The sequence below is a fragment of the Uranotaenia lowii genome, chromosome 2 (assembly GCF_029784155.1).
Source record: "Uranotaenia lowii strain MFRU-FL chromosome 2, ASM2978415v1, whole genome shotgun sequence".
Lineage (NCBI taxonomy): Eukaryota > Metazoa > Arthropoda > Insecta > Diptera > Culicidae > Uranotaenia > Uranotaenia lowii.
Genome location: NC_073692.1, coordinates 419523436 through 419540615, shown reverse-complemented (window position 1 = coordinate 419540615; position 17180 = coordinate 419523436). Strand labels below are relative to the sequence as shown.

The following is a 17180-nucleotide window of genomic DNA, read 5'->3' as shown; positions in this document are numbered from 1 at the left end:
ATCCATGAGAAAAACTTTATCAAATCTGTTCAAAGATCTTCAATTCTCTCTTAAAATGTTATTCAGAGCTTAGATTTGGAGGTTCAATGAAAAAAATCATTTATTTATTGTATTTAACCTGTTATTTTACGATGGAGACATTTAACAAACATGATGGGGGCATACAAAAACATTCTCTTATTCCACTTCCAATCATTATTAAACCTCCACAAAAGTTGAAATATGTTTAATTTCTTAAGTTCATTTAAGTAAGAAACAAAAACCATCCTAGTTTTTGTTTTAAGCTTCTTTACGTATAATTTTTAAAAGTCGAAATATTACATCAAAATGTATCAAAACTTTGTACGATTTTTTAAATTTTTTTGAGTTAGTAAATTCATAACATTTTTTTTTGCCTTATGTTCTAAGCGTATCACCCTCAAAACGCATTGGTCGGATAAGCTGTCTAGTCAGCCATTTCATCAAACAGCCGTAGGGTCATTTAACCCGATAGGCCCATTTAGGAAACCTTTCCCCTACAGTTGCTATCAAAATCTTTTTTGTTGAGATCAGTAAGATTTGTCATTTCGTCATTTCGACAAACGCTCGCACAAAGCGGAGAACAAAAACACATTTTATCATTCTAATCTTCGGTTGAAATAAGCAGAAGTGATGTTGACTCAGTGGTCGGTTTTGATTTTGATTCAAACGGAAGCTTTGAATCTAATCTTCAGTAATTTTTAACCAAAAGAAATAATTAGATCATTAGGAGTTGAACCATTTAAGGATATTTTTTTTTCTGATAATACCGGTCGAAACAAGCTGTTTAGAAAAGTAAAAACAATATTGTATGATGTTTTGATGTGAAAAGTAATATGTCAAAAAAGGGTATATCTACTACAAAACCTCTACACTGTTTAATTGGGATAATATTCGATTTTTATAGTAATTTATTAGATAAGAACGGATCAAAATCATTTTGGCAAAATCTCCCGATTTTATCACTCTCCCCGATTTATCACTCTAAAATTCATCATGGTGGTGATAAAATCGGGTTTTCACTGTATTTAAGATTTAAGTTCGAAATTTGGCTTTTGAAAACATTAACCATAGTTACCATGGCCGTAGGAACGGAGGGGGTTTTGGGGGATTACCACACCCCCCCCCCCACCCCCCCCCCCATGAAGGTCCAAGAAAAGCAAACCAGGTGTTAAAATCTACGCTCCAATTTTTAAATTCTCAATCAAGATTTGATGATTGGTTAAGGTTATTCAAGAGATAAACAATCTTTATTCAGAACTGATACCAAAACCTCGAAAATTAATCCCAGGTTAAGAATTCTGCTAAAGATTTCCAAAATTTTCTCACTTGATGATAGAAATTTATTTCTGAATACTAAATTTTAATTGAACTCATTTAAGGTTTCTGGTTTATTTTTTATCAAAATCAAAGTTGTATTTCTGTTTTATTTCGCATTATTTATCTAGTATATGATTCTTGATTTTCAGTTCACATTTACATTAGAAAATACTTGAAAAGGTTTATTGGAATTGTTATACAAATTTAGTTTTACATTTAATTTCAAATTTTATACATAATTTTTTAAACTCATATGCGGTAAAATAATTATTTCCCGAATATGAAAAAAAATTCAGGCTATGATAATTTAGAATCTGGGCCGTTACAAACGCGTGTATTTAAATAAAACCATTCGTTTGATCGAAAAACGTGAGCATTCTAGTGAGTCTCCTTAAACTTTTTATCTATTTGGGCCAAAACAACTTCAGAAAAAATTAACAATTCATGATTTTTTTAGTCGACAATGAAAGATTCCCGAGGTGATTGTTAAAACATATTTGAAACCATATCCTCATTCCGTTCGAACATATTTTAAACCGTATCCTTTTTCATCGGAAATTTAAACAATTACGTAGACTTAGACATCTTAAAAAAAGGACTAAGTAGTCCTTCTCATTAACTAAGACTCTAAATGATCATAGCTGTAGAAATTATTCTGGGTTTTTGTTTCGTATTCAGATCTGAAATTTCTAAACTTAATTCTTCCGCAGAATTGAAAACTTTAAAAAGGCGATCAAAAATATAAAAAAAATAAAAAAAATCAAATAATGAATGCCGATTAGAATGCCGCAAGACATCAAAAATAAAATACTAGATTGATGATTGAGGGCTATGAAACAAATTTCAATTCCTGGCTTATATAGAAATATTGATCTGGAATCTAAATCATAAATCGTTTTTTAACATTTCAGAAATCGTATTGAAACTCAGAAAAAGATCCAAAATTAAATTTTCAAAATTAGTAATCTTGATAATTTTAGCATATTTATGAGCCTCATTTGAATTTTGAATGTTAATACTGTATCTGAATTTTCATCCTGAGAAAAACATCCTTAGGATTTTATTTGAGAAATTCATTTACATGAAAAGTATTCGCGGATAAAGAAAGCGTAAAAAAATTAAATAATATTATAATTACAATTTTATCAAGAGCCAAATTTCATACCAAAACTTCAATATAGATCAATTTGCTCAAGAGATTGGTACATTAAGCTTGTTCGGTTTATATCAAATGAGATTTTTTAACAAATCGAGGCTTTATTATAAAACCTTATTTTTTGTTCAAATCAAATAAGCTAAATTGACCAGATTTTAGAGATAATTTTAACCTATAATGAAAGTAAGTTCTCAAATATGTTACTCAAAGATCCGTTATACAAATCTGTATTTTCAAAATTCTCTATGTAATACATAAAATTTTTAATGTAAAAGAACCCAAAATTAATTAAATAAAAAGTGATAAAAAATTTCTTTGATTTTTTTTTAATTCGTGCATTTTGGAAGCAAATGTATCATAGAAGAAAAAAAAGTGACCAAAACCTCCCCATGAGGCCGTGATAGTTACAAAGTTACTTAATCCACCAAAAAAAGACATTTCCAGCAGATTTTGTCAAGTGAATGTTTCTTCATCAGCGAAAACTGTTCATTTTAAACAGATTTTATGAATAACTATGAAGTTTGTGGTTTATTTTAGAGAAATTGCCTGTGTGGCAGCGGCCTAAAGAATACTGCCACTGGGATACTGGTCCATGTCGTACGAGGCGACTTATCCAGTACTTCCCAGATACGTTTATCTCATATTTCTGTCTATTGGAAATCAATGAGGATGTGTCTGGGCGGGGGTGAAAATAGGTCAAGGTCAATTATTGCATGCAGAGTTCAGAAGTTTTTCAAGTTCAAAACATGGCTAGAAAATGTTTTGAATCTGAATCAGTTTTAAATTCTCGCTTGTATTTTTGAACCTTTGTACGTATTTTCTCTCGAGAAGGGTATGCCAATAGTGCATATGTAGTACATGCATTTGCACAAGCTGTATTCTTCCATATTTTCTTGTTTTGCCAATTTGGAATATGATTTTTCATTTAACTAATCTCTTTGCTCTCCTAGTAACTCCGTTTAATAAAATCTCTTCACAAGTGTTCAAATGTGAATCGCAAACGCATCGTTCACGGTCTCATTGCTTTTGTCTATCTGTTAATATTAACCGATTAGAAATCATAGAAGAATATGATCTAAATTACATCAGTTATAGCTGTTACATCAAGCGCAAAATTAATATATTTTCCTTATTATGGACAAGTGTTCAGTCCCTTCTATCTTTGGATTGGTAACAGATTTTTTTTGGAGGTAAATGTCCTTCCATGTAAAGATATTTCATTTTTTAAATTGCATCATGGTTATTCAATTATTCAAGCCGTACAAATATCGTTTCCATGGAAAAAAATTTCAAAAAATATATTATTTTTTCAGGTTACCAAAAGGTTTTAAAATTCCCTATTGAATCAAGTTTTTGATCAAAAATTGTATCGCATGTCGACAGTCATATCTGTTTCACCTAATGTATGTCACTTCTCTTGTATTGACACATGTTCCCTTAGCTTTAGAATGGTTATAGTGTTAAGAAGAGTCAACGCTCCTCTAATATCGTACTCTGATATTTCGTATCATACGTCAATCCTGGTTTTGGAATCCACTGCTACATCTTCGTGCAGTGTTAATATCGCTTGTTTCAAATTTGGCGTCACAGAAACTCATTGTAGTCGTCTAACCAGAGCGCTAACTGGTCAGTTAAATAAAAATATATAAAAACAAGACTTTGTGTTTTGAATCTCCTGTATGGTTAAGCTATGATTCAGAGGTACTATTGTACCTATATTTACCTTCCACTTAGTTTGTGCATGTCCCTCTTTTGCCCGACTACATTTATTTTTAATGTATGTAAGAATTTAACAAAGTAAGTTTTTAAAAAAGTCCTTATTTCCAATATTCTGCTTAAAAAAAAGCTTTATTGCTTTGAAATCCCTATGTGAATAGGCTAAATGCCAACTTTGCCATTATAAAATCGTTTATTTGCCCTAATTGTAGCATCCTGTTTAGTACATTTTCTGATGATTGTAAACTCAAATCTCCTGAATTTTGTAGTTGTGAATCAATAATGTATGATTCATTTTAGCTCATATATGCTTGTTTTTCATTTGCTAGAAAGCTTTTATGTGCTCTCGCCTATCCTGTTATAAGTGTATCTAATTCTAAGAATTTAAACTAAAAAAAACAATCTGTCATTTTTCACCCGATGTGGTTATAAGCTTCAATGCTTCAAAATCCCTACGTGGATCGGCTTTATGCCCTAAATATTTACTTATTTTCTAATCCTTTTATGGTTTTCAGATTTCTCAGGTATATGATGAAATCTGTAAAAAAAAGGCTAGGCACAATTTTCCCGTTTGTTTGGATAACGTGTCGCTATTAAGCCTACCCCTTTTCTGATACCTGATACCTGAATTTAGAATCTGGGCCGTTACAAACGCGTGTATTTAAATAAAACCATTCGTTTGATCGAAAAACGTGAGCATTCTAGTGAGTCTCCTTAAACTTTTTATCTATTTGGGCCAAAACAACTTCAGAAAAAATTAACAATTCATGATTTTTTTAGTCGACAATGAAAGATTCCCGAGGTGATTGTTAAAACATATTTGAAACCATATCCTCATTCCGTTCGAACATATTTTAAACCGTATCCTTTTTCATCGGAAATTTAAACAATTACGTAGACTTAGACATCTTAAAAAAAGGACTAAGTAGTCCTTCTCATTAACTAAGACTCTAAATGATCATAGCTGTAGAAATTATTCTGGGTTTTTGTTTCGTATTCAGATCTGAAATTTCTAAACTTAATTCTTCCGCAGAATTGAAAACTTTAAAAAGGCGATCAAAAATATAAAAAAAATAAAAAAAATCAAATAATGAATGCCGATTAGAATGCCGCAAGACATCAAAAATAAAATACTAGATTGATGATTGAGGGCTATGAAACAAATTTCAATTCCTGGCTTATATAGAAATATTGATCTGGAATCTAAATCATAAATCGTTTTTTAACATTTCAGAAATCGTATTGAAACTCAGAAAAAGATCCAAAATTAAATTTTCAAAATTAGTAATCTTGATAATTTTAGCATATTTATGAGCCTCATTTGAATTTTGAATGTTAATACTGTATCTGAATTTTCATCCTGAGAAAAACATCCTTAGGATTTTATTTGAGAAATTCATTTACATGAAAAGTATTCGCGGATAAAGAAAGCGTAAAAAAATTAAATAATATTATAATTACAATTTTATCAAGAGCCAAATTTCATACCAAAACTTCAATATAGATCAATTTGCTCAAGAGATTGGTACATTAAGCTTGTTCGGTTTATATCAAATGAGATTTTTTAACAAATCGAGGCTTTATTATAAAACCTTATTTTTTGTTCAAATCAAATAAGCTAAATTGACCAGATTTTAGAGATAATTTTAACCTATAATGAAAGTAAGTTCTCAAATATGTTACTCAAAGATCCGTTATACAAATCTGTATTTTCAAAATTCTCTATGTAATACATAAAATTTTTAATGTAAAAGAACCCAAAATTAATTAAATAAAAAGTGATAAAAAATTTCTTTGATTTTTTTTTAATTCGTGCATTTTGGAAGCAAATGTATCATAGAAGAAAAAAAAGTGACCAAAACCTCCCCATGAGGCCGTGATAGTTACAAAGTTACTTAATCCACCAAAAAAAGACATTTCCAGCAGATTTTGTCAAGTGAATGTTTCTTCATCAGCGAAAACTGTTCATTTTAAACAGATTTTATGAATAACTATGAAGTTTGTGGTTTATTTTAGAGAAATTAAAATAATTTTTATCTCTTCACAAAACTTAGAAATGAACTCAAGTATATTTGTAATTTTCAGCTTAATAGTGTTATCAAACTGACTGAGATTCATTATTTTAAATTTCGAATTTTATTGACCTGAAAATCAATTTTATTAGTCTACGATCTCCTGCTGTTCGAATTTCTTAACGAAATAGTCATTTTGGTATTTTTAACACTTAACTTAATTCTGAACTAATTCTGAATCTGAACTTTTAAAAATAATTCTGAATCTGGACTTCGAATCTAAATTCAACATTTGAATTTTGATTCTGTGTGTTTTCCGGGCATTTGATTTCAAAATTGTCAACCAAAACTTCAAGCAAATTTGGTTAAATCCAAAAAATTTAGAAAAACCAAGAAAAAAACATGAATTTTTTTTTCTCAAAACTCATTAACAGTTCGTAGTTTAGGCTTCCCAAAAACCTATTAGGTATACTTATTTTTATGAATCTTGTTCAAAACATTTCGTTCTGAGCGCATAAGTAAAAAAAATGTACAACAAAATTTGTTTTTGTTTGTTTTGGCAAATAATGTGAATAAATTCGGGAAAAGTCCAGGCTTCTTTCAATGAAATCAGGGAAATCGGGCTAGAACGCACTTTGCCCAAACTGAGTATTGAATACCAAGGAAACCCGCATGAAACCGGAAAATCTGGTCAGCTTAGTCTATATGACCCGAACTGTACTTTCTCGAAGTAAAATTTTCTAACTTTTTCTAAAATTAAGAGCACTTAAATTTCTCATTTTAAGACTTTTTATTAGGTTAACTAGAACTACCTAGCAAAAAAAAAAGACAATTATAGCCGGTTAGGGTCGCATGTACCCAGATTATTGTTTTGGTTATAAAATCAATACAACTGAATCATTTTAAAACTGTTCAAGTGTCTGCTACCAAATGTTTTTTTAAATTTGAGTTTTAAATTTTTAAGGTTCTCAAAAAAACATTGAAGCTTAAAAGTCCTTAAAAAATTAGTGTTTTGCATCAAAGATAACTCATTTAGTTGAAGTCGTTTAGAAAAAACTCATGATTGATATGAATTCAGAAAGATTTAGAGCTCATCTTGAAATAATAAAAGTTCTTGGTTTACAGACTACAACTGATAATTTGAAAAATTCAGAATAAAATTTCAGTGATTTTAAACCATATTTTTCATATTTATCAGAGAAAATGCCGTTCTGTTCAATCGGATTGAGTACATTCCAGCCGATAGTGATGAAATAATAATGAAAAGATTGATTTGTAGTACATTCGATTTTGGCAACCTCCGTGCAAAATTGTTCGAATTGGCAACATCCAAAACAGATGGGTTTTTTGTCACTTTTTAATTTTCATTTCAAATTAATCAAAGCTAGTGTAAAAAATAATATAAGTATGATTTTTTTTTTCAATATCGCTTAACTATATTAGTTTTAAACAGTAAAAAAATGAAATTTTTGATTTCTATCTTGCTTTAAATCAGCCAAAGTTAAGCAGACTCAGAAAAATTTCATAATTTCAACCGGTTTGGTCACGATCTTAGTTCGAAAACGCCATCTTTGTCTTTCGGCTTAATTTTCAGACACCAACGAAATTATAGTAAAAAATTCTTCATAAATACAATGACGGATGTTGTTTAATGCATAGTTATAAACTCCACAAACAACATCATAAGCCTTGCAAGTTATTGGGAAATACTAGAATTGGATGACCTTATAACCAAATAAAAATTTAAAAAAAAGACGTGACAAAATATAAGAAAACTTACAATTTTGCTTTGATAAACTTTCACAATCGATAATTTTTTAAGGTTTATTCGTCTTTTTGATATTCAACTTACAACTCTTTGCAAACTGTTCATGTAGTTCAGGGAGTGTATGGGAGAAAAAGGTGACCAGGTAGACCCCAACGGGGTGAAATTCTACTTTTTTGTTCACAAAAACTCATCTTGATGCCAAAAAACCGACCACAAATTTTCGAAAAGATTCAAGACGAGGTTTTGGAGTGCTTTTACCGTTTGTTTGGAACATATCAATCAAAAAATGTAGATTTTTTTTTGTATTGAATCCTTTGGGTCGATTTTTGATGGAGGCTGTTTTTACCATTCAGTACTCATTTTAGCATCGATTTCTCCAACTTATTATAATTATGTTGATATAAACATCAGCAAACATGATACCAAAGACATGAAATAAAATTCCTACCGCCGCCCAAAATAAAGGCCCCTATTTATTGTAGTGTCTCAAAGACAGAAGGGCCATATGGACAGTAGACTAAATCGATTTAGCGTCTTTTCCGAATTTTTACGTGGGGTCTAAAAAGCTTTGTTTTGGTTCAAAACTCATCCATGAGTTTTTGCAGAATTTTAAAGTAACGATAACATGAATATTTTGTACTGAAAAATCAACATAATTTTTCTTCCTTCTGTAAAACCGAACCTGATTATGGTTCTCGTGTCAATTAATAAATTTTCTAAGGGAAATTTTGTGCTGAACAGTCAATTGAATTTATTATTAGTCAATGCCAAAAGACATGTCCCCATTTAAACACCTTTTTTTTTTCGTGTAATAATATACAAAGTTACGGTCTTTGATAAAGCTGTTCAGCGGGAAATTTTAGTTGTAAAGAAGGTAGTTAGACTCATGTAACGAATTTGAAATGATTTTATATCAATTAAATTCACGATGTTTTGTTTTGAAATATCGGATCTATTTTTAACGTAAGATAACGTATATAAAACTAGTATAGCCGTAACTAACCCTTTTGCCTATCCCGATTTTATCATATACTCACCAGCAGAATATTGTTTCTGTGAAACTTTGATTAAGATTATCTCCCCACAAGCTAGTCAGTTTGATTCCTCAAAAACACACAAAACTCGAAAATGAACGAACCCCAATCACAAATACACACCTCGCCCCATACAAGGAAGAAAAGGCTGTGTGATCCGAAAAGCTTGAAGCCTAATCCTTTCAACTCATTTCCCTTCATCTTCTCGTTTTTCCAACAATATGCTCAACCACCATCGTCATCGTCATCGTCGTGGCTGCAAACATCAACCAAACTGTCCGGCTCTGGGCCGTCATCTCTCGAAATTCATCGTCTGATGGCACAACGGAATCATTCGAAAATCTGGCTCCGAATCCTGCTCCTGTTCGAATGTGCCCCGATGATGACCACCCAATCTCTTCGATTCGAATTCATCTGCCCTTCCCCATTTTTTGCTCCTGGGCCGGAAAACCCTTTCCGGTATTGGCGATGCTGCTCCTCGTGAATGTTGCTGGTTGCAACGAACGTTTTCTGATGCTTTTGATGCTGCTGCTGGCTCTTCTATTGGTGATGTGACCGAACGCAGATGAACGAGTCTTATCAGCATCCGGGCAGATGGCACGACGTAATCCTGAACCCGCCGTCGAGCCGGGCTGAATCATTTCGGCACATCATGACGTACACAATCCGGGGCCTGGATCCAAACTCGGTGTACGAAACGATCGTGCAGGCCAAAAATCGATACGGATGGAACGAGGTGAGTTTTTAAACCAGGAACGGGGTTCAAAAACCGGGAAACGGGAAATATTAGGGATTACAATTTTTGGCTGAAGCACTGTCCAATTTCAGCCAGACGAACAATACGAATATGATGATTTTGGGATTGGAAATCATTCCATCAAGGTAAAGATACCTATACATAGGAAAATGTCATGGCTCGTTTCCGATTGCATCGCAGTTCTTGGAAAGCATTGAAAATCCATTCTCATCAGCAGCAATAGTGAACTGGTTAAGTTTAGATGGATTCATTTCCGCCTACACGTTTTGTTTTTAGTTCCAATCAACCGTAAAAGTTCCTATATTTAGCAATCCCACTTAATCCTCAAATCAATTTTGGTTGATGACTTTTGATGACCCAAATCAAGGTTTGGATTTCAAAAAAAATTCTTTATATTTCCAATTTAGGAAAAATAGAAAATAAAATTATATGATTTATAAATATTTATTAATTTAAAATAAATATAAAAAAGACCAAATAAATAGAAACATAATGCAAAATAATCACATGCTCAACTGCAATCACACATTTCGAAATATTAAAAAAAAAAACAAATAAAATGTTCTTAAATGCTTTTTCATATTTTGTGAAAATATGAACAATATGTAGTCATTAAAAAAAAATATATAAGCCAACAAAAACGAAAAAAAAAATTACAAAAATGACAAAAATGACAAAAATGACAAAAATGACAAAAATGACAAAAATGACAAAAATGACAAAAATGACAAAAATGACAAAAATGACAAAAATGACAAAAATGACAAAAATGACAAAAATGACAAAAATGACAAAAATGACAAAAATGACAAAAATGACAAAAATGACAAAAATGACAAAAATGACAAAAATGACAAAAATGACAAAAATGACAAAAATGACAAAAATGACAAAAATGACAAAAATGACAAAAATGACAAAAATGACAAAAATGACAAAAATGACAAAAATGACAAAAATGACAAAAATGACAAAAATGACAAAAATGACAAAAATGACAAAAATGACAAAAATGACAAAAATGACAAAAATGACAAAAATGACAAAAATGACAAAAATGACAAAAATGACAAAAATGACAAAAATGACAAAAATGACAAAAATGACAAAAATGACAAAAATGACAAAAAATGACAAATATGACAAAAATGACAAAAATGACAAAAATGACAAAAATGACAAAAATGACAAAAATGACAAAAATGACAAAAATGACAAAAATGACAAAAATGACAAAAATGACAAAAATGACAAAAATGACAAAAATGACAAAAATGACAAAAATGACAAAAATGACAAAAATGACAAAAATGACAAAAATGACAAAAATGACAAAAATGACAAAAATGACAAAAATGACAAAAAATGACAAAAATGACAAAAATGACAAAAATGACAAAAATGACAAAAATGACAAAAATGACAAAAATGACAAAAATGACAAAAATGACAAAAAAGACAAAAATGACAAAAATGACAAAAATGACAAAAATGACAAAAATGACAAAAATGACAAAAATGACAAAAATGACAAAAATGACAAAAATGACAAAAATGACAAAAATGACAAAAATGACAAAAATGACAAAAATGACAAAAATGACAAAAATGACAAAAATGACAAAAATGACAAAAATGACAAAAATGACAAAAATGACAAAAATGACAAAAATGACAAAAATGACAAAAATGACAAAAATGACAAAAATGACAAAAATGACAAAAATGACAAAAATGACAAAAATGACAAAAATGACAAAAATGACAAAAATGACAAAAATGACAAAAATGACAAAAATGACAAAAATGACAAAAATGACAAAAATGACAAAAATGACAAAAATGACAAAAATGACAAAAATGACAAAAATGACAAAAATGACAAAAATTCCAAAAATTTCAAAAATTACTAAAATTCCAAAAATGACAATATTGACAAAACTGACAAAATTGGCAAAATTGAAAAAATTGACAAAATTGACAAAATTGACAAAATTGACAAAATTGACAAAATTGACAAAATTGACAAAATTGACAAAATTGACAAAATTGACAAAATTGACAAAATTGACAAAATTGACAAAATTGACAAAATTGACAAAATTGACAAAATTGACAAAATTGTCAAAATTGACAAAATTGACAAAATTGAAAAAATTGGCAAAATTGACAAAAATGACAAAATTGACAAAATTGACAAAATTGACAAAATTCAAAAAATTGACGAAATTGACAAAATTGACAAAATTGACAAAATTGATAAAATTGACAAAATTGACAAAATTGACAAAATTGACAAAATTGACAAAATTGACAAAATTGACAAAATTGACAAAATTGACAAAATTGACAAAATTGACAAAATTGACAAAAATGACAAAAATGACAAAAATGACAAAAATGACAAAAATGACAAAAATGACAAAAATGACAAAAATGACAAAAATGACAAAAATGACAAAAATGACAAAAATGACAAAAATGACAAAAATGACAAAAATGACAAAAATGACAAAAATTACAAAAATTACAAAAATTACAAAAATGACAAAAATGACAAAAATGACAAAAATGACAAAAATGACAAAAATGACAAAAATGACAAAAATGACAAAAATGACAAAAATGACAAAAATGACAAAAATGACAAAAATGACAAAAATGACAAAAATGACAAAAATGACAAAAATGACAAAAATGACAAAAATGACAAAAATGACAAAAATGACAAAAATGACAAAAATGACAAAAATGACAAAAATGACAAAAATGACAAAAATGACAAAAATGACAAAAATGACAAAAATGACAAAAATGACAAAAATGACAAAAATGACAAAAATGACAAAAATGACAAAAATGACAAAAATGACAAAAATTACAAAAATGACAAAAATGACAAAAATGACAAAAATGACAAAAATGACAAAAATGACAAAAATGACAAAAATGACAAAAATGACAAAAATGACAAAAATGACAAAAATGACAAAAATGACAAAAATGACAAAAATGACAAAAATGACAAAAATGACAAAAATGACAAAAATGACAAAAATGACAAAAATGACAAAAATGACAAAAATGACAAAAATGACAAAAATGACAAAAATGACAAAAATGACAAAAATGACAAAAATGACAAAAATGACAAAAATGACAAAAATGACAAAAATGACAAAAATGACAAAAATGACAAAAATGACAAAAATGACAAAAATGACAAAAATGACAAAAATGACAAAAATGACAAAAATGACAAAAATGACAAAAATGACAAAAATGACAAAAATGACAAAAATGACAAAAATGACAAAAATGACAAAAATGACAAAAATGACAAAAATGACAAAAATGACAAAAATGACAAAAATGACAAAAATGACAAAAATGACAAAAATGACAAAAATGACAAAAATGACAAAAATGACAAAAATGACAAAAATGACAAAAATGACAAAAATGACAAAAATGACAAAAATGACAAAAATGACAAAAATGACAAAAATGACAAAAATGACAAAAATGACAAAAATGACAAAAATGACAAAAATGACAAAAATGACAAAAATGACAAAAATGACAAAAATGACAAAAATGACAAAAATGACAAAAATGACAAAAATGACAAAAATGACAAAAATGACAAAAATGACAAAAATGACAAAAATGACAAAAATGACAAAAATGACAAAAATGACAAAAATGACAAAAATGACAAAAATGACAAAAATGACAAAAATGACAAAAATGACAAAAATGACAAAAATGACAAAAATGACAAAAATGACAAAAATGACAAAAATGACAAAAATGACAAAAATGACAAAAATGACAAAAATGACAAAAATGACAAAAATGACAAAAATGACAAAAATGACAAAAAATGACAAAAATGACAAAAATGACAAAAATGACAGAAATGACAAAAATGACAAAAATGACAAAAATGACAAAAATGACAAAAATGACAAAAATGACAAAAATGACAAAAATGACAAAAATGACAAAAATGACAAAAATGACAAAAATGACAAAAATGACAAAAATGACAAAAATGACAAAAATGACAAAAATGACAAAAATGACAAAAATGACAAAAAAGACAAAAATGACAAAAATGACAAAAATGACAAAAATGACAAAAATGACAAAAATGACAAAAATGACAAAAATGACAAAAATGACAAAAATGACAAAAATGACAAAAAATGACAAATATGACAAAAATGACAAAAATGACAAAAATGACAAAAATGACAAAAATGACAAAAATGACAAAAATGACAAAAATGACAAAAATGACAAAAATGACAAAAATGACAAAAATGACAAAAATGACAAAAATGACAAAAATGACAAAAATGACAAAAATGACAAAAATGACAAAAATGACAAAAATGACAAAAATGACAAAAATGACAAAAATGACAAAAATTCCAAAAATTTCAAAAATTTCAAAAAATTCAAAAATTCCAAAAATTTCAAAAATTACTAAAATTCCAAAAATTACAAAAATGACAATATTGACAAAACTGACAAAATTGGCAAAATTGAAAAAATTGACAAAATTGACAAAATTGACAAAATTGACAAAATTGACAAAATTGACAAAATTGACAAAATTGACAAAATTGACAAAATTGACAAAATTGACAAAATTGACAAAATTGACAAAATTGACAAAATTGACAAAATTGACAAAATTGACAAAATTGACAAAATTGACAAAATTGACAAAATTGTCAAAATTGACAAAATTGACAAAATTGAAAAAATTGGCAAAATTGACAAAAATGACAAAATTGACAAAATTGACAAAATTCAAAAACTTGACGAAATTGACAAAATTGATAAAATTGACAAAATTGACAAAATTGACAAAATTGACAAAATTGACAAAATAGACAAAATTGACAAAATTGACAAAATTGACAAAATTGACAAAATTGACAAAATTGACAAAATTGACAAAATTGACAAAATTGACAAAATTGACAAAATTGACAAAATTGACAAAATTGACAAAATTGACAAAATTGACAAAATTGACAAAATTGACAAAATTGACAAAATTGACAAAATTGACAAAATTGACAAAATTGACAAAATTGACAAAATTGACTAAATTGACTAAATTGACTAAATTTATCAAATTGTTTTTTTTTTTGTATTCAGGACCTTTTTTTATCATTCGTGTCCATTGACAAAATTGACAAAACTGATAAAATGGTCTTATATATTCAAAATGTCATAAATGAGAAAATTAATATGAATTGACAAAATATCCAAAAAAAAAATGAAAAACGCTATTTTGACAATAATTATCGAATATGCAAAAATATCAGTTGTTGTTTGTAAAAATAAAAAAAATCCGATTAATTTCTCTTGAATTTGATTAAATTGATAATTTCTTAGAACAGAACACAATAGGTTTAAAATCTGACGATTTGATTGGGGTAGAAATATTATTTCAAGCATTTTTTTTTCTTATTTTTATTGAATTATTCATGAGTTTTGTCCAAGACCGCCTAGATTTAGCTTGGTTTTAATATAAAATTGCTTGGGTTTGTCCAGCCCGTTTATATTTAAACGGACTTGAAAAATTTGAACGAATTGATATTTATTTGCAAATTATTCATCAGTTTTTATGTTTGAAACAGTCTATTTTGTTCACACTTTCTAAGTTAATCGGATAACATTATGGAATATACATAGGTTGTACGGGAAAATGATCAAAGTCCAATTTTCAAGTAGTTTTTTTTCTGTCTTTTATTTGTAAGACGATACCTGCTGATTTTAATATTGAACTTCAACTTTGTCAACATCGGCACGTGAAACATCGAAGAAAGTATGATTTACCTATGGGGAAAAATGTAGCTCGTAATGTTAAACGAATAAACATTTTATCATGGTTATTTTCAATGAAATTGCTGGATCACTATTTAGCATTTGAATTTCAAATTGGGATGTAGTCTGATTTTTCATTGTATATTATTTATCAAAATTCCAAAGGAGAGTCATAATTAAAAGGAATTTATATATATGTTTGTTTCTCCTTTTTCAAATAACAGGTCAGTGATATTTTCCAATTCTACACCCTGAGTAGTGATATGCCGGAGGAAACCGTCGAGCAAACGCTCGGATCGACGTCCTTCGGGAATCCCTTCTCCTGGAACAGCGGTGTAGATCCCTGTGTGGTTCTCAACTGGATTCTACTGGCAACTTCAACGATATTTATGCTTGTTTGTGGGCGTCTGTAAGCGGCATGTTTGATGAATTTAACGGCATTGAGAAATCTTTTCGTTCGGCTGATTTTAAATATTTCAATATTTAAGAAAATAAAAACATAAAGTTATTTTTAATTCTTAAAATTTCGTTCATGGGAATACCTCGCTTAGTTCTATTTTGTAGAATTACGCGTTTTCGGAAGGTAGCAAACTAGCAATGCCAATGTCCATCAGCTTGAGTAAAATATTTTCTATATACATAGTGATTCTAGTGCAGTAAGGAAATTTAAGTGTAAGCAGGAACGTTGAATTTCTAAGAAAAAAAAAAGGGAACGCCAAAGGGCTTTGACAAGACAAGAGACGAAATGTATTGTGTATAAATTAAAATGTTTATTCTTATTCTTACTTGAGATCGCATCTTTTGTACATTCATCGGGCAACACTTTCGTAGGCTGATTGTAACATTAAGCTGATGTATTTTAAAAGATCAAATGTAACTTGAAAAAAAAAATAAAAAGAAAAGAGATAACAGAGGATAATTCAAATATTGACTAAATCTTAAGTTAAGCTTAGACGATAAGTGATTGTACTGTAGGATGCTAAAATAAGTGAATCTGGACTATGGCCGCTGTGCCGTTTGTGAAAATAACAAATCAAATGAGCCAACCATATGCAGAAAACAAACCAGTAATCTCCTGCAAATCGAACAAAGAGATTTATACAAAATAATAAAAAAGATATTTTGAAAAACCGAAAAAGCCAATTTGTTCGAACGTCACTTTACTGGCAGTGAAAGCTATCACCAGTCCCATTTCCGGTGTCCAATTTGCAAATGCAAAAATTAATCTCGGGCAATAATTTGCAGCAACATTTTATCCCCACCCTCAAACTTCTCCTCAGTGCAGTGCCACAACAACGATCCATTAATATAAAAAATGAAAAAAAGAAGTTACAATCGACATCGAGCATCGAGTTTAAATCCAATCCAGCGTTAATTAATTACATTTTGCTTAATTGGCAATATGTGACTTACCACCTTCTGATTCGAAACAGCCAAGTGGGTGGGACGAGGAAAAGAGCGAAAGGTAAGTAAAGGGGAAAACTTGCAGTGGTGCAGAGTTCGAAATAAGCTTTTACCCTCTTTCGCCCGCCTGAGGGGCTTGTGTGGA

The 17180-nt window shown here is 29.0% G+C and overlaps 1 protein-coding gene across 2 annotated transcripts in view; it reads left to right on the top strand.

Moving 5' to 3' along the window:
- Positions 1-16766, top strand: part of LOC129745951 (protein amalgam-like) — a 159345-nt gene extending 142579 nt beyond the window's left edge. For both annotated transcript variants that reach the window (XM_055739351.1, XM_055739350.1), the window contains exons 9-10: positions 9590-9760; positions 15856-16766. In XM_055739351.1, coding sequence (XP_055595326.1) covers positions 9590-9760; positions 15856-16044 — 360 coding nt within the window. In that variant the 3' untranslated portion in view covers positions 16045-16766. The remainder of the gene's footprint in view (positions 1-9589; positions 9761-15855) is intronic.
- Positions 16767-17180: the final 414 nt, after the last annotated feature.